The sequence below is a fragment of the Phragmites australis genome, chromosome 23 (genome assembly GCF_958298935.1).
Source record: "Phragmites australis chromosome 23, lpPhrAust1.1, whole genome shotgun sequence".
Lineage (NCBI taxonomy): Eukaryota > Viridiplantae > Streptophyta > Magnoliopsida > Poales > Poaceae > Phragmites > Phragmites australis.
In genome coordinates, this window is record NC_084943.1 from 18,081,116 (window position 1) to 18,107,919 (window position 26,804).

At 41.6% G+C, this 26,804-nt stretch overlaps 2 protein-coding genes across 3 annotated transcripts; both read right to left on the reverse strand.

Moving 5' to 3' along the window:
* Window positions 1-1,048: 1,048 nt before the first annotated feature.
* Window positions 1,049-7,825, reverse strand: LOC133906394 (1-acyl-sn-glycerol-3-phosphate acyltransferase PLS1-like). Of its 2 annotated transcripts, none has more exons than XM_062348280.1 (11): window positions 7,649-7,825; window positions 6,986-7,108; window positions 4,575-4,614; window positions 4,382-4,455; window positions 4,227-4,286; window positions 3,319-3,396; window positions 3,077-3,235; window positions 2,558-2,683; window positions 2,267-2,359; window positions 2,078-2,161; window positions 1,049-1,578 (listed from the first exon to the last, which is right to left on the reverse strand). In XM_062348280.1, the coding sequence occupies exons 1-11, from the start codon at window positions 7,727-7,729 to the stop codon at window positions 1,372-1,374; spliced, it is 1,125 nt and encodes a 374-aa protein (XP_062204264.1). In that variant the 5' UTR covers window positions 7,730-7,825; the 3' UTR covers window positions 1,049-1,371. The 2 variants fall into 2 exon arrangements, with proteins under 2 accessions (XP_062204264.1, XP_062204265.1); XM_062348281.1 differs by lacking the exon at window positions 7,649-7,825 and adding an exon at window positions 6,628-6,699 and having other exon boundaries at window positions 6,986-7,093.
* Window positions 7,826-13,066: 5,241 nt separating this feature from the next.
* LOC133905809 (transcription factor MYB83-like) lies at window positions 13,067-16,254 on the reverse strand. Its single transcript, XM_062347577.1, has 2 exons — window positions 15,578-16,254; window positions 13,067-14,257 (listed from the first exon to the last, which is right to left on the reverse strand). Exons 1-2 carry the CDS (start codon window positions 15,862-15,864, stop codon window positions 13,363-13,365), a joined length of 1,182 nt encoding a protein of 393 aa, XP_062203561.1. The 5' UTR covers window positions 15,865-16,254; the 3' UTR covers window positions 13,067-13,362.
* Window positions 16,255-26,804: the final 10,550 nt, after the last annotated feature.

Sequence of the window (26,804 nt, forward strand, 5' to 3'; positions counted from 1 at the left end):
CGACTGATTCACGCTTCCCTGTCCCACCCTAGCCCACCGGTTGTCCTCCGTCGCCCGCGATCGGTGGCGCCCCGCCCCCACACCCGCCTCCTTCGTCGGGCCGGCCTGCCTCCCCCGAAGCCTCCTCTAAATCCAACGACGAAGAACCCCCCACCCCCACCCTCGGAATCAAACCCTCGTCGGGAACCTCACAAGCGCCTAAAAATGTGGGAAGTTTGAAGAAAAAAAGGTCAGAAATATTTTTTTTCCATGCTTTTCATGTCAAATAAGTAGGATATGAAAATTTCTTTTGTTTTTCCGCGATGTATCCTTAGGATCCTAAGGGGTGGATAGTGCTAAATTCCATAGTAATGAAAATCCATTGATTTTCCTCCAAATTTTTTTGGATCCAAAGAGGTCCTGACCTTGTCGATGTTGGGTCCTATTCATCGTCATCGGCACTTGGTTACTACTGGAGCATACCCTCGGACAACAGCCGACATGGATGTCTACTTTTCAAGCTGAAAAACTACTCACACTCATTTAGCAAGTTTAAACTTAAAGGTATAATCTACTCCCTTACACAACATATACAGATATGCAGTGCCACAAAGTATGAGCTGTCCACTGTGTGTGATGAGGTTTCAAGCAATAAACGAGACACTTTTTAGATAATGTAAGTAAGGCTCTCGACCTCTGCACCAACAACAGAATATAGTCTACACTAGGTGGAATATAGTCTATGGAACAAGAGAAATCATAGAATGTTCCACGATGTCAGGTGTCGATGACAATACAAAAATTCAGTTCATTTCATCAAGGAGGATGTGCAGCAAAGGAAGTTGGCTTTTAGTTCCTCCTAGTTAGTTGCTTGTTGGTTTTGTTGCTGTTCATATTGAACTAGTCCCTTGTACATAACCCTTTGTACCCGTCGTTCTCTCCTTATCTCTTCTTTTGAATTGAATGGCAGTGCTCCTGCCATCTTTTCAAGAAGAAAGTAGAAAAAAATCGTAACAGGACGTTTTCTTCAAAACAAAGATGTAATGTAAAACTGTACTATTTGATGAGGTTTCAGACAATAAAGGTGATATAACCAAGCTGGGAACCATAAAAAACTGTATGCATATTCAGGCTGGTTAAAAATTAAATAAATTCAAGTAGCAGTACCTGGCATTCCAAAAAAACAAAAAAAAAACTACACTTGTGCCCTGCATACAAGTACACGACGAGGGTTGGAGATCACAATTGTTGCCACGCAAAACTTCATCGGTTCCTAATGAGAACAAGCACTGAGAAAATTTAGCCCATCGCGCTTGCGCCTACATAAAATCGGCACACAATGAATTGGCAGCATCCCCCCCCCCCCCCCCCTGCAGACTGAATCAAGAGCCCTCAATCTTTCTTGACTCGATTCCTTGCTGCTCTGGCAGAGCTCGAGCGCTCTGACTGAGAGAACATTATGAAGACATGCATAATGCCAGTCACCAGTGCCAATCCAGCAACAAAGAGGACAGCACCTTTCCATGACGACAAGAGTTGAGTCCACTGTAAGAATCTGTAGGCACCATATAGGAGGAGGCATGACCAAGACAGAACCACCTGCTCCAACAGCAGAAACAGAAGTGAGCGGCTGCAAGAGAATAGCTAAATTTTTAAGAGGGTCACAGGAGAAAAGTTTGAAAGGGCAGTATAACCAAGGTGTTCCCGCTGCACTGAGAGAGTTAATCTTCTCAAGTTCTCATCTCATAGTGATGTGATCTTTTATCAAGCATATTTGATGTGTTAACAGGTTGGGGAATTGAGATCATTAAGGTAGGAAAAACAAAGCTTTTGACATGAAATTAGGTACTAGTTGCACTAGTTTTTATTTATTTTTTATCGATAGTTACACTAGTTTTATTTACCAATAAAGTGTCGCCCTTATCATATTGAACATGTTACCATTTTTTCTATTACAAAAAGACACTAATACTATGAAATTTCAAGGTGCTAGTGGACCTATCGTCCTACAAGGCCATCTGTTCATTTACTATTTTGATTTCTTAACAACTGATGGACAATGGTAATGAATAACATGATGTCTTAATTAGGTATTTACCAGCAAAGATTTTATTGGACGACCAATTGGTCTAATCTCCTCATCAAAGGTACCAGTTGCTATATGTTTGTCCAATAATGCGTCCTGTCACAGAAAAAATAGTAATGGACAAATCAGCCAATTAGCGGAGCATTTCAAAAGTAATAATTTGTATGCTCATAGTTTCACAAAGTAACTATCAGTTCATACCTTTTCCACAAAGATGTCTTTGCACCATTTTGAAACATCTTCATCGGATTTAGGCATATCACTCATTGCATGACGTTTAATGCGGACATGAACCTATAATAAAAAATAGTGGATTCGTAACTATAATTGACATTAGAAAGGTACTGAATCAAAGTTTCCGAGCTAAAAACTGATGGGCCCTCGGCAATTTGGGTCTATAAATATAGACTTTTGTTACAAAACTTTTCACAGATCTTAATGGCTTGAGCTTATCAAGTAAATTTCTACATGTGCAGAAGTTGAAACACTTACTACTGATGATTGTCCCTTGAGAATCCGCAGCATTGTTGGTGCAGGTGAATCTTTAGGGATTATCACTGTTGTATCATAGATAGCTGGGACAAAATCATGCATAATACTTACTGCTGATACGAACCCCTGATATTTGCACACAAAAAATTTGTCAGCACTCAGCATATCAACACTTAAAAAGAAAACAACGAAAAAACAAGGGATCAAATTTGCAAAAAATGTATAATGCATCAGTGTAAAACTACACAATATTATTCTGACTAACTGTCCTTGCATGCAATTAGCTGCATTCTGAGTTATGACCACTTAATAAGCAGTTAGCAGGAAATATAAGCACAGATTATCAACCAAAGCAACAAGGCGAACTCAAATATATAAGAATTTTACATTTGTCACAAGCAAGTAATAGAAAAGTTGTATGACATGAGTGAAGGTAAATAGTGGATGTTTGGGAGAGGTATCTGACATTCGGATTCCACAGAATACAAAAAATCAGTCAGAAAGCAGCAAAATGAATACCTTTGTCCGTGGAATCAGTACGTTTCTAGGGGCTGGCAAACCCTGCGAGGCTGCATATTCTTGAGCTGCTAGAAGTTTTGCTGGAGTAAACCGTGTTCCCTCAACAAACAGAGCAAGCCAGAATGATCTGGGGAAGTCCTTCAACCTTTTAAGACCCCACTTCATTTAAGAGCATAAAGATTATTAATTACTATGAACAGCAAGGTGTCAAGTGTCGTAGTATTAAGTAAGGTTGAAAATACTTTAAGTGTCTTTTCATCCTTTGCCCAGCTTCTCTCCAAAAAGAGGTATTCTGCAAACCACATGGACCATCCAATAACCTGCAACAGTTTATCAGAATAAGAGTAAAGGTAAGATAATCAGTACTTTGGTCCAGTAATTTGCAAATGCTAATATGGATCACAGAGAACTTGATAGTATGATGCATTGAGCTATACATCGACGCCATCATCTCCAACCTTAGTTATTTGGTAATCAAGATTAAGCCCAGTAATTCTACTAATAGTCCCCTATTCGGAACTCCACAGGAAAACACTATTCACTTTCTGTGATTTTATTTCTGTTTTATCTCAAATTTATGTGGTAATTATGGCTTGAGCAGTTGAGCCTGGACTATTTTCAAGAACAAGTTAAGCTTATACATAGTTTAACACTGCTGTCATTCAAGTGTGACTAAAACTGTGTTAGAGGCATCAGTTCTTTGGACAAATCAATTCTCAGGCTGTCAGCCAACTCTTGCTCACAGATGAACTGAGCTGTGCCTGTTTGCCGATACTCTAATGTTCAGTAAGAAAACTTATATATTCAGTTTTGATCACTCTTCTTAAATACTACTTTTCTGGTTGGTTGGGATCCTAACAATAGGGAGGATCTACTACTCTTCTTAAAAGACTACTTTGTTGGTTGAGACCTCGGCACTAGGGATAGTCTTTTAGATCTTTATGGGAAATCATACCACGTATAATGAAGAAATACGCCTGCTAATTTTAGTACAAGTCTATATCTCCTTAATCTTATTTGATTTGTTTCCCTTGCTTACGTTACTTGACACAACTTTCCAGCAAATACATTGACATGAGCAGCATTAGGAGTAATACAGAGCTAAAACATGAGATGGCATGCCATAGTAGAAATGTATAAGCTAACTTACTGGAAGGAACTTTGAAGATTTCTTCATGATAGCTAGTGTGCTTCCAAGACATCCTGAACGCTGGCAACCAAATCATGGGCAACTCTCATCACAATGTATTAGCAGTAAAACTACTAGTACTAAACAAAAGACTTAATAAGAAAAGTAATAATAACCTGTGCTAAAATCCATCCAATAAGCCAATCAATATCACTCCGGTGGTTTGATATGATAAGGGCATGCTCTTTGCCTATAGAATTATTCAGATATGGCTATTAATCAAAATCCATCCTTTTTCTTAAAATGGTATTAGCGAACAATTCTATCACATCAATTCAAACATGACCATATTGGAACTTAACTCCTTACCCATTAGCTCATAAGTTTCTTGATCTGCATGCAGTTGTACCTGCAGAATTTGAATGAAATGATCGAAACTGGGGAACATATTATGAATGTGAAATCAATTATTTCTGAAAGATTCAAACAAATTAAGCTTTGCTAACAAGCACTCAAAAGGATTGCTTTTGGACTGCCAAGCAAGCGAGCAATTGAATTGCTTCTGTAGCGAAAAAACAAATACTGCATGTGGCTATATGTTTTGATATTTGATTCTGAAGTTTGATCATGGCTATAAATCCCTTCTTGGTCTAACACGATCGTGCTGACGAAAACAGCATACGTCAAACCAAGCTAGCAACTCCAATTCAATTGCATGCCACCGTTTGGCATAGTTGTTACGGCGATGCGGTGGGGCGCGGCGACCCACCATCTTCACACCTTTATAGCGCTTATGGCACGCAGCGTGGCGACACCATATACACATCATAGTCTAGGATAATAGGAAACTATATTGGCAAATGACAATGTAAATGTAGCTCAAAAGTGATTTCCTTACAAAATACTTATGGAATTCTACATTCCAATAGTAGACTCAATTGTTGACTTGAGATTCTATGGCTCACGCAAGTTTAACTCTAACAAGTATGTGACCATAACTCGAAAAGAAATATGCAAGTGTAGCATTTCAGTCTAGGTACCTTTTATCCAATCTTAAATCTTAATATTCTTTATGTTTCAAAAAAATTCCAACTCTTTTTTTTCATATCGCATACTTATTTTTGGCACTAGGCAAAGTGGAAGCGGCAGTTAGCTAAGTGGCATGCTCGCCAGTACCCCACTGGCCCACTCTCCCACTCCCACCCGCTTCGTTCCCACCGCCATGATCCAACGGACACCACGTGCCCTCGCATGACCCTCCCCCACGCGGATGCCCACCCGCCCGCATCTTATCCCCTCGCACGCAGACGCAACGGAACTCCTATTACCTGTCGCTATGGAACACGTCTCGGGTTCATCGTCGTCGCCTCGTGCCGTCCTACCCTACTCCCCCATCCCCTCCCCACCCACCCCACTCTATCTTTCCCCTTCCTCTCCCCTCCCGTCCGAGCTCTCACTGCTCACCGAACCGAAAAGCTCCCGTCTTTGCGCGAATTTCGTCTCTGGAGGTAGCCCCCCATATCCTCTTTCGGGTCTCATTGATCGACGTGCCTCCTCCTTCCGGTCGTGGGGGTGCTTTCTTCAGGAATTTCCCACGTCGGAAGTGGCGAGATTCGCGGGTTAGGTCTAGCGGCCTACTCGAAGGAACAGGCGGGTTGGGCTCGAGCGACTCGGGTGTAGGCGGTGAAGTGTGTTAGGGTTGCGGCCTCGCTTCACTCGAGTAAAGGTATGCTCACTTGGCTGCCACCTATTGCGCCCTTCACAACTAGAGTGGTCACCACAGGATGCCAAAGAGACGCCACGGGGACGCCACGACGCTATGGCGGACGCCATACATGTCGAAGCCGTGGCGTCAGCGTGGCGAGAAGTGGTACACATTGTCAAAACTAAATTTTGCGTCGAAAGTATACCCCCTTCCTCCCTCCTCACTCAGTCAATGGATATAATATGCTCTTGTAAAAAAGGTTAAAAAGAACATCTATTCAAGTTGGTCCTAATTACATGAAGTCAACAATATAGCTGAAAAATCATAAGACACAGAGCAACCTCACATGGCACCCCCACATTCGAGTTGACTGATCAGGGCTTGTTTGGTTGGGCTGAGGCTTTTTGGCTTTTAGCCGAAAAACTACTTTTCTAGCTTTTGGCTTCTGACTATTGATTTTTGCAACAAATTTTTAGTTTCTCAGCACACCAAAAACCAGAAAAGCTCCTCTCAACCAGCTTCTCAGTCTTTAGTTCATTTCTTCAGAAGCTAGCTTTTCAGCTTTCCAAAAGCCAGCTCAACAGTTGAGTTGTTTGGTTCAGCTCAGAAGCCAGAAAAGCCGAACCAAACACAGCCTGGAGCATATATTAGTTACTTTAGTAGTAGACTTAGCCACTTTCAAAAAGAATGTTGGCTTTAATCATGTAGAGTGTTTACCATTCTTGTCTCGTGGTAACCAACCTACTCAAATCCCCAACACTCAACATTCCCCATTATATCCAAAAGGCACTGCAGATTGTTCAGTGTGACATTGTCATGATAGATCATCAAATGGATCATTCAAAGGTATATACAATATTACCGAACTTCAGGCAAGTAATTAACCAGCGTGTTCGCCCTAACGTTGCTATCAATGACCTGACTTTAAAAAGCAGCATAAGGGGCATGTAGCCAAAATAAAGAAACAGAATAATATTTGCAGTCATATTTTTTCCAATTGAGACGCATCAACGATTTATCATGAAGAAAAGAAACTGACTTTCCATTGCTCAATCTTATGTTTCTTATGCAGTACCTTAACACCAGCCCACCAGTCCACAAGCCAGATTAGCTGAAGCCACAGCAGCTCGGCCAAGAATCTGTTGATCCGCCGGTACAAGCTCTTTGAGAAGGGCCTTATCGACAAGAACAAGACAGCCTACAATGTTTTGTAAGCATAGGAAGACATCAAGAACAAGGTTATTAAGAAGCAAAATTTGCCAATTCGAGATCAGTGTCCAGTAACAAGGCTATTACACAAAGTTCTCAATTAGCCAAGCAACAGACAAATCTGCCAAATTAAGCAGCTAAAAATTGGGAAGGTACGGCATCAGATCAGACTGAAAATCGCCAAAATTAAAATATCTCGAAAAGGAAGTGGGGAAAAGCACAGGCAGATTTGATCCATATCACTGAAACACACAAATACACACAAAAACAAGCAATGTCCAATTAAACATACCAAGAAAATCATGTGAAAAATCAAATCTTTGTGAGAAGCACGCCGCAAATAACCGGAAATTCCCCACGAAACAAGCAGAAGCCTTTGCAGCTCGCGTAGACCCAAATCTCGTCTAAATTTACAAAGAAAAATAAATCTTTGCTTGCGAACTGATCCAGATCACCTCACGACCCCCCGAAAAGATCAGGGGAAAATTACATAAGAAAAGGTTGTTTCAACCGAGGCGCGCGAGATCACCTGGACGGCGTTGATGATGAGGCCGGAGAGGAGGAAGAGGAGGCCGAGCGGGAGCACGACGAGCACAAGGGGGGTCGCCATGGCCGCCGCCGTCGCTGCCGCCGCGTCTCCCCTCTTCTTGGTACTGTCAGCAGATTACGGGATATTCGCGGGGGTTAAACAAGAAAATTTGCTACGATGAAGGCAGAAGCGGATTTTCATCTGTTTCAGGGGTCTATATGGAAATATGCGTATAAGAGGGTCTGAGGGTGTCAGCCTGTCAGGGTGGAAAAAGGAAAACAATATGAATCGCTGTTTGATACGCAACGATTTTATCTGCAAAATTACAAATTTTGCATGAAAAATATTGTAACCAAGCAAAAAAAGAGAAAGTAATGCGTTATCTTTTTATCTGCTATTACAAGGAAAAAGTACTATGTTATCACCATGGAAGGATATGCGATAATTCTTTATATACCATCGAATTTTTTGAAATCCTCAATTTTACCAAAAACTAGTTATCCCTCATATGCCACTGCTTAAAATTTTTCTCCCTATGTGTACTACTACTATCATAACGGAGCTCACGGTAGTGGCATTGAGAAAAGAAAATTTAGTTTTTTCATCTCTTGTGTGACATTAAAATTAACATCGTTATAAAATCAGTGGCATATAGGGTAAGAAATTTTTTAAGTAATGACACACTAGGGATGAGAATATTTTTGATGATAGATCGAAGATTTTGATAATTTTCGATGGTATATAAGAAATTGTCCCGAAGGATATAGACTATATATGAACTTCACTTCAGTTGCCAAACAAGCTACCAAACCACTCTCTCCGTTGCTTTTTATAGGGTATATTAAGATTTGAAAAATCTTTTAAATTCTATTTTGGACATTAATTTCTCCTACAATATATTATTAGTTGATACAAAATTTATATCGTATTAAAAGTCTATGAAATGCGAATCTATTATACAACTTTCATATATTAAAAATGCATATAATTTGACTAATTGTTAGTCATGGGTTATGGCATTTGATTTTTTAAAATCTTAATACGCTCTATAAAAAAACAGAGGGGTAATAGTTTTGCTCCTAGCTAAGCTGGTTTGAACGGGTCGGAACTGGTTAGTATCCTAATCTAATTCACATAAGTGAAAACATCAAATTCAATCTTGAGGGTTTTCCCACGTAATACAAATGGGAATTAATTTCCTAGTCCATTCCATTTCAACCAAAAGGATAATCCAACCAAGGTGGATCGTTTTCCTGACGCCACTCTATGTGCATATGCTTAGCTATTATATAGAGACGATGTTTCTCAGTGATGCAATGTTTCGGCAGGAACTTGTGTGAATCCCCTCTCTTGGGTCATGGACTGATCAGCTATAGACCGTAAGAGAAAGAATCGATCATGAAAGGCACCAAAATTTCCTCAAGAAAATTTATACCATTGATCATATGCACGTAGACATGCGTGTTGAATGTCGAGCTGTCGACCATTGTGGTTAATCGGTCGAACAGTACTCCTAGCTGCTTGAATGGCACGTGTTGTCTTTCCTTATGTTCAACTATTTTTGGTCCTATCACTACTACAAGATCTTATATATCAGTTCATCACTGCCAGTTCGTATCAAATACCAGTAATAAAAGTGCATTAAAAAAAACAACAATAAAACTTGACTATCACTACTGGTTCTAACTACGAAACAACAGAGATACCATCACTGGCGGTTCTAACCACGAAACGGCAGATATACCAACACTAGCAGTCTTTCTTATGAATCGGCAATGATGGGTTGATTATTACTACCGACAATAGCCACGAACTAACAATGATAATTTGTCAAGTATTACTGTCAGTTCGTGCTACCAACCGGCAGTGATAATGAATTATAGTTTATTTTAAAAAAATAATAGTTTTTTCATACGGAGTAGGATGGAGACAAACTTTATACGAAAACTATAGCACTCAACGAGATCTACAACTTTGTAGTTGAAATCATTTGAAGTCATTTAGATATCCAAATAATAGTTTGAAGTCTTAGACAGAAAAGATCAAAAGATTTGCATATGTGCTATTGTTATCACAAGCACTTATATGGTGGGATGGTAAGGACGTATCATGAGAGCTGAGTGATATCGGGTTTGAATGCCATGAAACGCACACGCGCGTATTTCACACGAAAAATCGCATGACTTTTGACCTACGACTGCCCGCGCGTGGGGGTGCCTGGTCGGGCAAAAAACATTCATTTTTTTCAAGCTAAAAAATATCGATTCGGGTATCAATTATCACTATCAGCTGAAGGCATCAGCTGGTAGTGATGACCGATTATCACTGCCGGCTAAAGCCTTCAGCCGACAGTGGTAAAACCTTCATTGCCGATCCCTGAGTCGATAGCGATAATCGGGACTATTACGGTCCGTTGCCCATTATTGACTCTAAAATCGACAGCGAAGACCACTTTAAAACCAGCAGTGAAGGCACTTTTTATAGCAGTGCACAATGATCAGTCAATGGAAATGAAGCTAGCTAGGTACATAGCAAGAAATTCACTAAGAGAACTAATCTAAAGAACATTTTGACAGAGGTTTTCATGACCGGTTGCACATGCCTAAGATGGCCACAAGGTTTAAATTGGTAGTTGGTGTTTGGTGCTTGGAACTGAAAGTTTTCAGTCCTTTTCCCATATAATTGCTCAAATGAGCCCTAGTCCTATTTTGATACATATATATAAGCTCTTGGAAAATTCCACAGAAAGTGAATTTGGAAACAAATATATATGCATATGCATGCATGGCCCATCTCGTTCTTTCTTTTATTTTGAGAAAGATCGTCATATTTATATCATTATCTCATTCCTACGTAAACTTTTGCATTAGAGATTCTAGATGAACAATATGATTGCATCAATCCTTGAGTCGTTAGAAGAAAAATAACTAGCTATTTGTAACAGTTTCTAAAAATAAATATCTCGTGTGTGATGGTTTCAGTTCAATGGAACAAATGATGTACGTCGTTACCATCAAAGTTTTCGGTTTTGAAAGAACAGGAGACTAGTTAGTATAGAGGTCAATGAGCCAATGAGGGTTACAACTCATGCAAAGGGAATCTTCTTCTACAGATGCAACGCATTATGGGTTCTGTAAAGGTCACGATATGTCACCGATTGGATGCAAGAATAGATGGGGCTCATTAGCTTTTAAGTTTAATTCACCAGCTCATCAATTCATTACAGAGAGAAAGCAAAGAGGTGGTTAGACTTTGAAAGCGCTCAATTTGAGCACATATCTTTTTGCTAAAAGCTTCCTTTAAAAGATCTTTTTGCTAAAAGTACATGCAGCATATGAAGCTAAGAGGTTGGAGAATATTGAAGTTAGCTACCTAATTGGGCATGAGTTAGTTAGGCCTTCAATTTTTAAATTTGTTTCTTTAGTTAATGGCATCAAAGGGTAGAATGAGATCACCTATTGTGCAATTATCTTTGCCATGCATGAATTTATAAGAGATGACAACAAATGTGTCCTCTACCTAGCAAGTAGAAACATTGCAATATTGCCCTCACAAGGATGCACTTATATGTTCCAAACCTTTGGCTACAACTTCTGTACCTCACTTGGTTGTGTTGTTACTTGTGTTAATGGTATATGTGAGGAGTACAGTGTACATGATACACCTTTATTATGGGATCTTGCTTTGTTTCTAACCACCAATGCAAAGTGGTGATGGCCAAATCCTAGGGGGCAAGACTTTCATACTTCAACTGTCTAGCAACCCTTGAAGGAAGCAAATAGGGGCCCGGCCGGCCTTCCACATCAATCAGTTGAATTTCGTCATCGCTTTTCCTTTTGATGTTGAAAATGGGCTTTGTGGTACAAAGCTATATAGTTCTATTTGGACAAAGTTGTACTTATATTAGGACATGGATGGTGAGATGTATATATTCCTATCATTGTGATGCAAGGCATGCTTTACCTGGAGAAATTCATTCCCCTCTACACATATAGTGACGGAACCAAAACAAAAATAACCAGTATCCCACTTATTGGGTAGAAATCTAGATGTCCTATTTATTGAGCTAGAAAGTGTCATATAAACCTGATACATATAATATATAACTGAAAAATAAAAAATAAACTGGTGTCCTGTGCATCCCTAGCCTCAACGTGAATCCACCCTTACACACACTCATATATGTGTGTGTGCACGCGCGGGTACCTGCACTATCCTACTCATACAAGGCATTTGGACGTACGAAATTGCACTTAGGACGAATTAGAAGATTGATTGATTGCAGTGGCGGACCCAGGGCCCGGTGACCCTGGGCACCCGCCCGGGCTCCGCTCCGACCCGCATATGTACTATGAGTAAATTCGTGATTTGGATCGGTCAAATTTTGAGCAAAGCTCAGCCTGCACGGGCACGACCTGCACCCAGCCCAGGCTCCCTGAAATCCCTGGGTCCGCCACTGATTGATTGGTTTATTTTAGTTTTAGAAGTTTGTAACAACCTCACTCAATGTAGGCATATTTGAACAGTGGTGATCGATAGTGCATCTCACATGTGTAAATTAACGCGGAAAAAAGTTTTCTCGTTTTACCTGAAAGCTTGCCTCCATCTATTTATTTAAAAAGCGATGATAAATAAAGTTTTATACACTTTTGGAATTGTTAAAGTAAATGTTGTAAATTCAACATCTCATAGAGTTTAGGGTTACAATAAGCATGTATTTAGGGATCTTATCATCAAGATTTTCGGGCAAATTAACTTGAATGAGCATGTTATTCTTCAGTTGGAACTATAGTTTGATAACCAAAATGACACTGTTGCAGCATGAGTCATGAGGGTTAGAAAGCTAGTTAAGTTATTGCACTTTGTTGTTCTAACTAGCTAGTTGCATCCTAATTCATGTCTCAATGCGCTAGACGACAGTTTTGGTCTGTCCACACACCAGAGAGAGAGAGAGAGATGGCGAAGTGGCACATCCACTTTCCTGCCTCCCCCCTGCCTTATTCTTCTGGGCTCTAATTGCACCTGTTAACGACCTCTGCGTCTAATTGCAACCAACATCCTCGACCAGTACTGACAGTGACTGTTCCTCTTCCTCCTCCTCCTCCTCCATGCATGCATGCACATGATGAATGATGGCCATGATCTCTCTCAGCAGTCACAGTACAATGCATGCTGGCTGCACCTTTCCGACCTCTCAGGATCTAGAGCTATATTCACAAGCTCATCAATGTGACTTCGTGTGTAAGGGAAGCAGTTGGTACACGAAAGAAAAGGAAAGAGGAAGCAAAGGAACAAAACAAAAAATTAAAGGAAGCTAGCTTTACCATGAAGGGAACACAATATATATATATATATATATATATATATATATATATATATATAATACATGTTATATATATACTGATGAGAGATGGCTAAAACATAGTATAACTCAGGATTTGCCTTAATTATTTGCATGACATGAATGTCTCTGTATACAAGGAAGGATGAATTTCAAGATATGTAGCACCAAAAGTGAGGTGAAGTAGGTGTGAGAAGAGAAAATCTTTTACATTGGTGGGAACAAGAACAATAATTGTCAAGGAGGAAAAAAAGACTAACCTTACCATATACGTATGTATATATGTATAGTTGTATATATACGCATATACGTACTACTCCTTGGAAGCCAGCTGGAGATCATGCTTGCAGCTAGCATGGGCCCACTTCCCCAATCATTCAACTTGGAAATCAAGGAAAGGCAAGGATGACACATCTTTCATCAGCTCCTCCAAGTCCCACTCCCCGTGCATGACATTCCTGCTCATGTTCATGTGGAGCTGCTGCTGCTGGTGGACCCCATCCCAATAGACCAGATGATTGTTGTTGATGTTGTCCTTGTCCTTGTTGTTGTTGTTGTTGTCTGTGATGTTGCTCTCATTGTTACTCAGTGTTGTGGTAGTGGTAGTATCAGTGTTGCTGCTGTTGTTTTTAGGTTTGTTATTACCACTTGGTGCTATCAGGGTTGGGTGATCTTGGTCTTGTGCTGCTGCCATGGCGGGCTCTAGCAGAGGGGGCACATTACCAAAGAGGCCTTCTCCGCCAGCTGATCCTCTCATGAAGCATCCTCCTTCCACTGCCAGCCCATGGCGATGAGTGGTGCTTCCAAAGTAACCACCATGCAATGCGGCAACTTGATGCTTGAACGGCGCCGCGTGGCCGTGGAAGAACGCCGGCGGGGTGTCGGCCGCCGTGCCGCGGAGCTGGTCGGGGAGGGGGAGGAGGAGGCCGCCGTAGCTCCCGGCCGCCGCCGCGGCCATCGTCGGCGGCGGCCTGCCCTGCATTGACGAGGTCGACGAGGAAGTGGAGGAGGATGAGTCCAGCATCCACAAGCCTGTCGTCATTGCGTGGTGGCCGTCCTGATCCAGGCCAGCGAGGTCCGGGCAGCTGGCGGCGCCGCCGATGTCGACGATGGAGAGCTTGTTATTAGGCTCCGGCGACGCGCAGTCGGTGGCTGCCGGGGACGAGGCCACCGAGCTGTTCTTGAGCCGCTTCTTGATGGTGGAGTTCCAGAAGTTCTTGATCTCGTTGTCGGTGCGCCCCGGCAGCCGGGCAGCGATCTGAGACCACCTGCAGTGTCGTAACGTAGGGTTGATTTTACAGTAAGCAAACGAGATGTTTCTGTCAAAAACAGCTATGCACCATCAGATACATATATATGTACGTATCAACTTCATAGCTATTTTAACATATACATGCATACATGCATGGCTTCAAAATATCTAATAGTTAAAAATCGGAGTTAACTGTTTTTTTTTCAAAAAAGAAAGTTAATTGCTGTCGTAATCTCTTTTAAGATAGAGATTATTGTGGATCCGACAGAAACGCATGTTTGATTAAAGAAAAACAGTAATATCCCTTTCAGTGTCCTTTTGAGCAACTTTTAGCTTCTATGTTACATCAGCTTTGGAATTTTGTTCATTTCATGCAAAATAACAGCAAAGAAATATAAACAGGCTCTTATAGATACACCTTTTTAGAACACATATTATTGGAATGGAAAAAAAATCTATTGGGAGATGCAAATATAGATTGTAAACATGAAGTACCGCATTACACAAAGTTAGCTAGGTCGTCAGTTCTGTATGATCGATTAGGTTCTACGTACGTACTGTACATTCATGCTAATGATGTACAATTCGGATCTGTCTACGTAAGACATTTATGAAGTAGCAGAACACAATCGAAAGCAGTAATGTTTGTGCTTAAGACAATCTTGTACCTTTAAAAAAGAAATCCATAATATAGATAAAAATGCCACCGAATACATATACATAACTCAGATCACAATATGTACTGTTAGGCTGATATGTGAGAGGATATATATTAGTGAGTCATTAGTGGCATTTGATAATACTATAAATGTATTCACACGTAGAAATTTCTCAAAAACATAAATACACGCTTGCAAGCTTGAAAAGAAGGAAAAGATAAAGCTGCAAGAGAAATTAAAATGCACTAGAATTTTGTATTTCTCTTGGAATATGGAAAAGGTATATGTGCAACTACGTAGGTAGCACGGACCTAAAAGGCGGATAAAAGGGAGAATTTCTATGGTAAAAAAAGCATAATGCATTTGTGCAGCAATACATATTTACGATCTTCATTTTTTTTTTTGCAAGGAGATCTTTAATTCAAAATAACTAAATAGGTTAAACAATAAGAAAAAGAAATGCAAAAATATGTACTAGCTGATCGAACGACCCACATTACTTGACTCTTGGAGCCTTGACGTGCACACCAACATAGGTCGGACATCTCACAAAAAGAATCACCAGGTTTCGCACGCACCACACATTGGCATACACGTACGAGTTCGACCTGCGCACGTACGCGCGTATACGTGCATGGAGTGGGCACACGTGCACTTCGCACGCGCGCCGCACGTACCTGTTTCCGAGGATGGCGTGGAGGCTGACGATGAGCTCCTCCTCCTGCGGCGAGAAGGCGCCGCGCTTGAGGTCCGGCCGGAGGTAGTTGATCCACCGGAGTCGGCAGCTCTTGCCGCAGCGCTGCAGCCCGGCGTTGCGCGCCACGTCGCTCCACGACCCCTGCCCGCTCCGCAGCATGTACGCCACCAGCTTCTCGTCCTCCTCCGGCGACCACAGCCCCTTCCGCAGCTTCGCCGCCGCCGCCACATTGCCGCTGTTCGCCGCTGGGCACTCCGGCTTCCTCATTGCCCTGCTATATAGCTTGATACGTACCCAACACAGCTGGTTCGTGCCTCCTCTTGGCTCTTGGCTTGATCTCGTACGTGAGCGCGTGCGGATGCCGATGCACGTAGCTGCGGCTAGCTAGTGCTAGGGATGTGCATCAGTGCATGAAGTCGATAGATCTCCAAGTGTGTAGATGTGCAAGATAAGGAGGAAATGGACCTGAGTGTGTTTGTTGTATATATATAACGCGTGTGAGTGTTGTGTGGAGTGAGATGAGGAATGGAGGAAGGAAGAGAGGGACGAGAGGAGCAGGAGGAAGGAGATGACATGATGGTGATGGTGATGGGTGTGTGTGCTTTGCTTAGAAACCGGACAAGTAGACGGAGAGCTGCAGGGAAATCGACACAGGAAAATTGCTAGGTTCACATTCCCTGACGGTGGCCTCGCTCGGTGTTGATTGCTGCACTTCCATGCAAAACCGGGTTTTGTAGTTGCGAGTCCTAATCAAGTGCCAGGTAAAAGGTTTAACAGAAAACTCCACATCTATTGCAGCATAAGACAATTTATAGTTATTTGTTTGGTCACTGAGGACCATAATCATATTTGATTCGTCATAGAGATACTAATTTACTTACAAAGGTTGCACCCATGTAAGGCATACATTCGATAATCCATACTTCTATAAAATAGATAAGTTATGATAAATTTAGACGATCTTTATCGTAAATCCTCCTTATCCTCTCCTCTCAATTGTTTCGAAATTTCCAATAAATTTAGAAACCTGTAACTAATACATGCTATCAGCATTAACAAATATTAATACATAATTATTTTCTTTCTTCTATATGGGTGCATCCTTAGTTTTTTGTTTTTCAATTATTTTTTCCACATGAATTTTTTTGACCTTGTCATAATATTATGGATCTCACGTATATGGAACATTCCTGCTTGCTAGTGATATAAGTGCCCCTCCCGTGAACCGAAAAATACATATATAGTTATATGGTAAGTAACACTAAGCAAGCATTGTATAGGTTAGTAGAATTATAACGATTTATGAAATACAAGGCTATCCATTTTGAGAGCGGCTACATATACACATAAATTTTCTGTTGTCTGGTACGCCAAATACAACTATATGGTATATTATATCATGTAGCTAGCATGGGTGAACCAAGCAATTCCTTATGCTCACGAGACAAAGAGAGAGAGAGGGAGGGCTCTAGTCTTCGTGTCTTTGACTCCAGCTCTCGTTGTCTTTTTTGCCTTGAGCCAGAAGGCTATCATGGCCACCTGAGGGCAGGGAGATCAGTTGAGGGGAAAAAGATATAAACAAACATATACATATATGCCCCTGTGGGGTTGTTTTCCAATGAAGCATAGCATAGGGAGCTAAGTCACATAATTGCTTGGAGTTCACATAATCTCTCTCTCTCTCTCTCTCATATCAGGAGCTTCCAAATGCCATCTGCCATCATCACATAAAGGCAGGGGCATATCAGAACAGTCGTTATATTATGTGCATGCTATAACAGACCGATCGATATCGATCGATGGAGGCTGTTGTAGTAAGCTGCAAAACATGCATGCGTGGAAGCCTTTGCATGGAGTGTACGTCTGGCTTGCTGGCCCCCCTTCCTCTTCCTATGTACGTCATTACTCTCTCTCTCTCAACCTAAAAATAAAAATAGAGATGGCAAATTAAATAAAGAGAAAAGTTGATTCGTGGATATAGCACCAGAGCTAGCTTGCAACTTTACAATTCAAGTTGGTCGCGTATGTTAGTGTACAATACTTAGTCATTTACGTTGCATGCTAGTTGGCTGACTTCCTAGTCTATAAAGATTAGTTGCTGCACTTAACGTGCACTTATACTTGTATAAATATACTAGTGATCATCAATACAAATCGTGTTGGATCAATTCTTCTCTGCTCACGATTACATAGTATCGGAGCCTCTTCTTTTCTGAAGCCTATATTTCCTCCATTTTTTTTCGCTGCCACACACACTTATGTTTGCTTCTTCCTTTGCGATCACCATGACTCAACCTGACACATCTCTTCCTACCCATTCCTCCACCACCGGCGCCCTCAACTCCGCCACAACGGACGAGCTCAACTCTGGCACGACGAGCGCACAAAGCTCTGACATGGCGGGCGCGCATAGCTCCGGCACTATAGGTGAACTCCACTCTATAACAGCGGGCGAGCTCAACTCCAGCATGGTGGGCGCCATCCACTTTGGTATATGCGGCTCCACCCGCTCCAATGAAGATGGTCATGCACTACCCGTCCTCGTCAACGAGCCTGTCTCGGTTGCCCTCATCATGCACACCTGCATCAAGGATGATGTGCCGATCGTCCTCGACCTCCAATGGAACAACTACGACACCTGGCGCACCCTGTTCAAGGTCTTCTTCGCACCAAGGGCATCAGCGACCACATCGACCTCGACGTTGCGCCGCACCAAGATGACGCCGCGCCGCGCCACGACGACGTCGATTGGGTCAAGATCGATTACCATATCATTTCTTGGCTATACACCACCATCACACCTAGGATCCTCGGGATCATTGTTGATCGTCATCACCATGACACCGCCTACCAGGTATGGGCCAAGATCAAAGGCATCTTCCATGCAAACTTATGACACATGTCATGTACCTCGAGGAGGAGTTCCGCGGACTTTATCAAGGTGACATGACGATTAGCGACTACTGTGTGTGCCTCAAGTTCCTCGCTGATTCAATGCGCAATGTCGGCATTGACATCACTAACCAATCTATGCTTTTCAACATGTTGTGTGGCCTCTCTCCAAGCCCCGACCACACCATCTCCATTCTGACAATGCATAATCCGCTACCTATGTTCATGCGTACCTGTGCATTCCTGCTCCTGGAGGAAAATCATCTCACCCAGACTGCCAAGCGCTGGGCTGCAGCTGCTCTCTACGTCGATTGCTCCTCTGGTGCCCCAGCCGCACCCACGTCAAACGCGTCCTCCGAGAACGCAAATGACACCTCCTTGGGCAAGACAAAGAAGAAGAAGAAGAAGGGCGGAGGCTCATCTGGCTTTGGCAACGCATCGTCCTCCTCTACCCCAGCTCCTTCGCCACCGGTGACGGCGGTACCATGGGTCCACGACATCAATCCGTGGACTGGCACATTCCACACCTGGCTAGCACTGCAGCGTTTGCCCGGCTCCAGCATCCTCGGACCGCGCTCTCCTGTAGCGAAAATGGCCCTATTATGTCATGATTGTGATTTTAGTGATTAATGACAACATAGTCATTAGGACTAATATGTTTGTCAAGAATATATGTTAGTAGGTCTCATGGATGCGATACATCAAGAAGTCACCGCAGTCGGGACGAAATTTGATTGAATTGGAGAAGTCTCAGGAGAGTTGACCTCATCAAAAGGTCCGGTGCAGAGAAGTTTGCACTCACCAGAGCTTTATGCTTAGAGGATAGTACGATGCTCTATGTATTGAACTCACCGGAGCATTCATGCAGTGAAGTTACCTCAGAGCAGAAAGATTTGAAGGCACCAGGTTGTCCGGTGATGAAGGGTATAAAGCATCGGAGTATTTCTTGCAGAGGCAATTCCAAGTGCTGAAGAATGAAGATTAACTCACCGGATAGTCCGATGATCATAAAGATAGTTGCACCAGAGCATTTCTAGGAAAATAAGATAAAGTTTAACTTACTAGATGGTCCGATGTGAATGGAATGAACACCAGATAAATGCGCCGGAGCAATTTATACACAGAGGCTGCAAAGGCTTGGACGGCTCAAGATAACTCACCGGAAGTTCCAGTGATGGATTTGAAGGTACACCGGACCGGTGTTCACAGAGGCTTTGAGTGGAAGTCCAACGGCTAGTTTCTGAGTTTGTACTCACCAGATGATCCGGTGTTAGTACTATTATTCTCACCGGATCTTCTGTTGTTAATAGATTTTTTGAGCCGTTAGAAAAACGGCTAGTTGGCGGATTTGAGACTATAAATACCCTTCAACTCAGTCATTTACTAGTGTGACATGCTGTTGGAGTCTAGAGAAAGCTCACATACACTTGAGAAGAAATCCAAGTCACCAAAGTGCTTAAAGTGATTATCTAAGGCAATTAAGCACAAGATTAGAGAGTGTTTAGTGGTTATAGGTCTAGAGTGAGTTATAGCTAGGTGCTGCAGCTTGAAGAAGGGGTCAAGGAATGATCCTAGCGTGCACCGAGAGGTACGCCGTCACATTGGAGTCTTGGTGACTCGTTGTCATCTTGGGCCTTTGTGGCTCAAGTTTGTTGACCCTCCGACTTGGTGTGAAGCGGCAACAAGACATGTGTATGGGGATGAGGAGACTCTTGCCTTGGTGGCTCAAGCTCCGAAGTGATCACAGCGGAAAGTGACCGGAAGAGAAACTAGTTGTGAGAGCTTGCCTTGGTGGCTTGATGACTCGTCGTGCTTGAGACCTTGTCTTGGTGACTTGGTAGCTCAAGAGTTGTGATTGGAAGAGACTTGATGACAAGGAGTATATCCTTTGTGAAGCTCTAATGTGGACTAGGGATAACATTCATGCCATCAATATCACATGATAAAAATCTGTTATATCGAGTTTGTCTCTCTACCTTATTTATGTTTTCGCATTTACATACTTGCAATATCTTACTAGAGTAGGTTGTAATCCTCTTAAGCGGTAGAGTAGACACACTAGATAAACGTAGAGCACATTTATATAGAAATTGAGATAGATTTATTTTGTGAAGTTTTTAGAGCAATTTTGGTTTAGGTTTCTAAGTGTTCTAATTCACCCCTTCTTAGGACGTCACCGTTCGTCAAAATTAGTATCAGAGTCTTATGCTCTTGATAGGCTTAACATTCTAAAGTTGTGACGTCCAGGGTTGGGATGGATATCCATAGTGCTCCACTTTTCAATGACATAAATTTTCCCCGTTGGAAAATTCTAATGTCTTATTGTTTGCAAAGTAAAGCTTTAGATGTTTGGAGAGTCACCAAAGAAGGGATAAATCTCGCATCACCAATAAGGAGAGACAATTAGATGCATTGGTGAAAAATATCCTTTTATTATCTTTAAATATTGATGTATTTAATAATGTTTATTTTTTCACCAATGCACATGATATTTAGAACAGTATCATTGAAATACATGAATGTATAAATGATGTGCACAATGAGAAATATCATGTACTTGTTATTAAGCTCAATAGTATTAAATAATTTACTCATGAAAGTGCTAATAATATGTACTCACGTTTAAATATTCTTATCAATAAGATAAATTGACTAGGTTTGATGCCAATTGACAATGATCAAGTAGTGAGAAGAATACTTCAAGCTCTTCTTTCAAAGTACAAGTTGATAGTCTCCATCATCTACGATAATAATGACATCAAGAAGATGACTCCAAATCAAGTGCTCAGTAAGATCACCACCCATGAGATGACCATGAACATGGGGGTTGAAGCCTTTACCTCATTCGACGTCAAGAACCTTACTCTCAAAAGCAAGTAAGCACCATATCCACACATGAAAGCGAAGATAAGGAGGCAAGACCAAGAGTCAAGCTCAAGCGAAGATGATGAAGATGAAGATAAAGAGAGCTATGAAGAGGATGATTAAAGCACATCAAACAATGAAGAAATTGATGCCAAGATGGCTAAGCTCATGTTACAAGTAGAGAAGAACATCAAGAGAATCAATACCAAAATTGATCATCCAATCTCCTTAAAAGACTTGATCAAAACAATTGATCATATCAAGAAGAAAAATAGGATCAAGAACAAGAGGAAGATAAGGAGAAAAGCCAAAGCATTTGCAAGCATGAGAAGATAAGTGAGTGAAGATGAAGATTCAAGCTCAAGTGATGAGAGATTCGCCACCCTCTACTCCAAAAGAAACTCTTCTTCATGGTCATCATCACACAAGTCGTCATCGCGCAAGTCATCACACAAGTGCCTTATGGCTGAATGTATGGATAGCGATGTAAGTGATGATGAATCCGATAAGAATTCTCCTTCCTATGATGAACTCCTTCATTTGATCAATGAGCAACAAAATGCCCTTAAGAAACAATCTATGAACTTAAGAAATTCAATGCCCTTAATGACATTTATGCTACATTTGTTTTTAATTATGAGCAATTATTGAGTAAATTAAATTTACTAAACAAGTAGCATGAAGAGCTTAAGGCAAAATTTGAGTGCATTGAATCTAAATCTATGGCCCCTTTGAGGCAATCTACCTCTCTATTTAATTTCAATCATAAAGTAGATATTTGCACTTCTTGTGATGATTTAATTGATATATCATGGTGACCCCTTTGCAATGAAATATGTGTTAAGAATATTTTTGTAGAACCATCTAATGAACTCATTGCACAAGAAAATGATGAGCTCAAGTAAGAAGTGAAAACGCTCAAGAAGATTTGGCAAGATTAAAGGGCAAGAACCATGTCCAACCTCCTCAAGATAACCATGCTACCATAGTGAAGAAACTTATGGAGGGGTCTACCGTGACATACTTCAAATGTCATCAAGAAGGCTATAAGTCCTTCCAATGCAAGCAAGTCAAGAAGTATACTAAGGAGAAGAAGAAAATAATGAATCTCTCAAACAAGACCTCCAACATCTATACCATGCTCAACTACAAAACCAAGAGTAAGAGCAACCACTACAAGCTTAAGAATAAGAACAATGACAAGGTGGTTTGCATATATGGTTGAGAGAAAGAATTGGAGGTGGAATCAAAATATTTGGGTACCCAAAGAAGTCATCACCAACATGAAGGAGCCCCAATTGATTTGGGTTCCAAAGAAGACTTGAAGCCTGAGGTGGCTATAAGGATTTAGAGATTTGGCTCACAAAATGAAGTGAATGTTCAAACAAAGAAGCCAAGTGTATAAGATTGGACGCTTTGATGAAGATCATGATCATCATATATGCAAATCCCTATCCAAAGGTAAAAAAAGGTAATGGAGTTAGATGTAAAATCTTTGAATTGTTGTAGCTCATTGTCTAGTCTAGGATTACATGTGTATATTTAAATTTTATTGCAATGCCTAGTGTAGGTTTTTATATGTTAGGTTGTTTGTGTTTATCTCTTTCTTATGAGCAACCTACATAGTTTATTAGTAGTATGTTTCTTTTCATGGCATTAGTTTCACAATTGGATTTCAACAATCAATCGGTATTTCAAAACTGAGTGCCACACTTTCACCCTTTCCTGTCCTATAAATCTAGCAAGCGCAAACATTGCTGCACATCCCACTACAGCTACTCATCTCACAAGCACATAAGCTAAGATGATAGTCAATTTAAATTCCATACCAATAGATGAGGGAGAGGATGATGATGTACCTGATTTTAACCAAGCACCATTGCTGGAAGACGAACATGGTGATGCCCATGAACAAGCTGTCTTCCAGGAAGTTGAAGATGGTGATGCTCATGAACAAGCTATCATCGAGGACTGAAGCTGGTGTCCATCCTTTGGACCTGAACATGGATCCATGGGAAGAAGAAGACACCCCTGCTCCTGTAGAAGATGGCATGCAAGATGAAGAAACTGATGTGTCCATCTATAATTTCAAGGTTGAGATGTATTTAAAGGTTTAGATGAACATGACCTCATCTTACGGTTGTGCCTCCATTTAGATGATGATCTTGCGAAAAGATATTATGCAGCTTTACTTCAGAGAAGTAACAATGGGAAAGTAAAAAGGGACACCACCACCATTGTTGCTGGTTTGTTTAATGTTAAAAGGACTTATGTCCAAACTATTTGGCGGATAGTGAAGAAATGGGACGCAACAGGTATACCAGTTGATGTGAATTCAAAAAGAGCCAATAACTGTGGGCGCAAAAGGGTTCATATAAACTTGGCTCAGGTTGCAACGATTCCTTTGAACCAAAGGACTACTATTAGATCTCTAGACGATGCTTTGCATGTTAAGAAGCACGCTGCATAGGGTATTCAAAGAAGGGTAGCTTCATCATCACTCAAACACACTGAAGCCTTTTTTGAAGGCTGCAAATAAAAAGCAACACCTACAATTTTATTTGTCAATGCTAGATGCACAAACTATGAACAGTGTACCAACCTTCATGGACATGTGCAACATTGTTCATCTAGATGAGAAGTGGTTCAACACCACCAAAAGGGCTAAGAAATTCTACATGCTGCCTGAGGAAGAGGATCCGTTGAGGACAGTGCAAAACAAACAATCCATTGATAAAGTCATGTTCTTATCAGTACTTGCAAGACCTAGATATGATGATAAAGGAAACAGCTACTTTGATGGCAAGCTAGGCGTATGGCCCTTTATTAAGAAGGTGAAGTTGTAATTTACTTGTTCTTTTTGTACTCTTACTTACTTTCGTTTGTTTTGTTATGAACCTAACAAGTCTTTTCATTTTTGGTTCATGTAATAGGAGCCGACAAAGAGGAAAAGCCACACTAGACCAAGGGGTACACTAATCACAAAATCCATCACGGTAAACAGGGAGACAATTAGAGAATTTTTTATTTTGATGTAATCCTGGCTATTCAAGCATCTTGGCCTGTGGAGGATGCTGGCAAAACCATATGGATTCAGTAGGATAATTCCAGAACACATGTGCGAGCAAAAGACGAAGCATTTGCCAATGTAGTCACCCAAACAGGCCTTGACATACGCCTAATGAAGCAGTCCCCTAATTCGCCAGATATGAATGTGCTTGATCTAGGTTTCTTTGCTTCTCTTCAGTCCTTGACATACCTAATGAACTCTAAAAACATGGACGAGCTAGTAAAGAATGTATTGGAGGAGTTTGAGAGGTATGATGAATCTAAAGTCAATACGGTGTTCCTAACTCTTCAATCTTGCTTGATCGAAGTCATGAAAGTTGGAGGGAATGGCTACAAGATACCCCACATGATCAAGGAGGGATTAGAGATGATTGGCATGCTTCCTACATGCCTCACTTGTGATCTTGTTCTGTATCAAAGTGTTGTTCAGTCCTTAGACGAGTGATATAAGCCTAGATGGTCTGTTTTGTAATCATGGACTTTTGGTTAAGTAACATTGCATATGGACTTCTGGTTTATTATCATTACTTAAGAACATTTGTTTACTTGGATATGAATTTCCATTATCACAAAAACAAAAAGCACACAAACATGTCCATACAAGAAGCACAATCACTACTCATTATGCAATTCCATTCATAATCAGCACACAAATGCCGCACCGCTTCTTATTTTGTGTGATGAAAAATATATTTATAAAATATTAGAATAGGTTAAGGAATTTCAAGGTTGGATTAATCTTTGTTCCATTTTCCCCAATATCATCCAAAAATCCTCTGTGGACAATCTCATCTCACGTCCTTTTGATCCAACCCAATGTGCACTACCTTTCCTCAATGCTTTTCTCTCTAGCCTATGGCTCCAAACTAGCAACATGCCATCAACCTTGCATCACATTGGATTGCTAGCTGGACGGCCCACATGTGTGCTAAAGTCAGCCCAAACTAGCTCACTTGCATCTGCATGTACTTGATCATTTTCATCCACCTCCAAACTACGTCGTCCCTTCACCTGGCAGCCATGGCCGGCCAACTAAGCTCGACTAAATGCACAATCAAAACGCATTGACATCCATTTATCTCTTCAATTTCTAGCAATTCAAAATGGAAACCGCTGCTTTAATGGCCATAATGGCAACTGAAGCTGGCCGCCATTACTCCTCGTCGTTAGTCTTATCTTCTCATGTAGTTTCGGAGTTCAAGACGGTCTCAAATGCAAATCTTGACAATACCAAAGTTGTAGGTCTCGTCGAGAGATTTGATTTTCACCTATGGAAGTCCCGATTCAGATAATGGAGCTAGGAGTTATGGTCCCCGAAATCAGTGCTGCACAGATTGGTCTGAGTTCAAATAGTTTATCTTGTGACACATTTTTGGAAATCAAGACGATGTTTCCAAAAATTTCATTGAATACCAAAGTTGTAGATCTTTTTGTGTACTATAATATAGAGTTCAACAACGTCCAATTTGGGGTACAAACAGTGAATATATCATCATCGAATCTGAGCTCTATGTTTCATCTTCCACCCGGCCGTTCCATCTTCCATCCCCCGTTGTTTCCTCTCCCCACTGTATGGCCAGCCATCCCTAGCCCCATAAAAAGGGACCAGCACACCATCCCTTGTCCCTTTCCCACGTCCACCAAACCCTAGCCACCACTCCTGACCTACTGGGCATCGTTCGTTGTCCCGAACAACCACGTTGCCACTGGTTGATATCCGCATTCCCGGTGATCCGTCTAGGAAAAAACCTTGATCTTTCACCAAGACATGCCCTAGATCGTCCCCCACCATGTCCCAAAACCGTTTGGTCAAAGGAGGACATATGACACCGGGATCTACATCACCGTCCGCGCTGCTCTGTGTTTGGCCGCTTCCAAGGCGCGAACCAAAGAATCCATCGGCGTTCCTGATGATCCAGTGAAGACCTGGCCAATCCACCCACGTCACCATGCAGAACATCGAGGGAACATCAAGATATCTAAAGGGCTTGATCGTATCATCATCGGTGCTATGGGAACGTGAGCCCGAATTCCAGAGTCTTCGTGAATTCTTCTTCACCGATCGTCACAGCAAGGTGAGGACTCGGACCAGTCCCTTCACCTCCTATTTTCCCCTATATGGACGCCATTTGTGATCCTTAACTGAACCCTCAGCCCAGCCAAAGCCCGATCTGCGTCGCCATGGTCGTCGACGTAATAGACAGTTGCGCCATAGTGAATGGCATCGGCGTTCCCCGGTTGATCGGAGGTCAGATCGCTACGCCCTTTGACTAGAACATGCCCCTAGATGTTCCCCATGCCCTCACCATCCAGATCGGCTATTAGAGCCCCGACACCATCAGAATCCATGTCGGCGTTGCCGCTGCCCCTTTCTGGAAGAG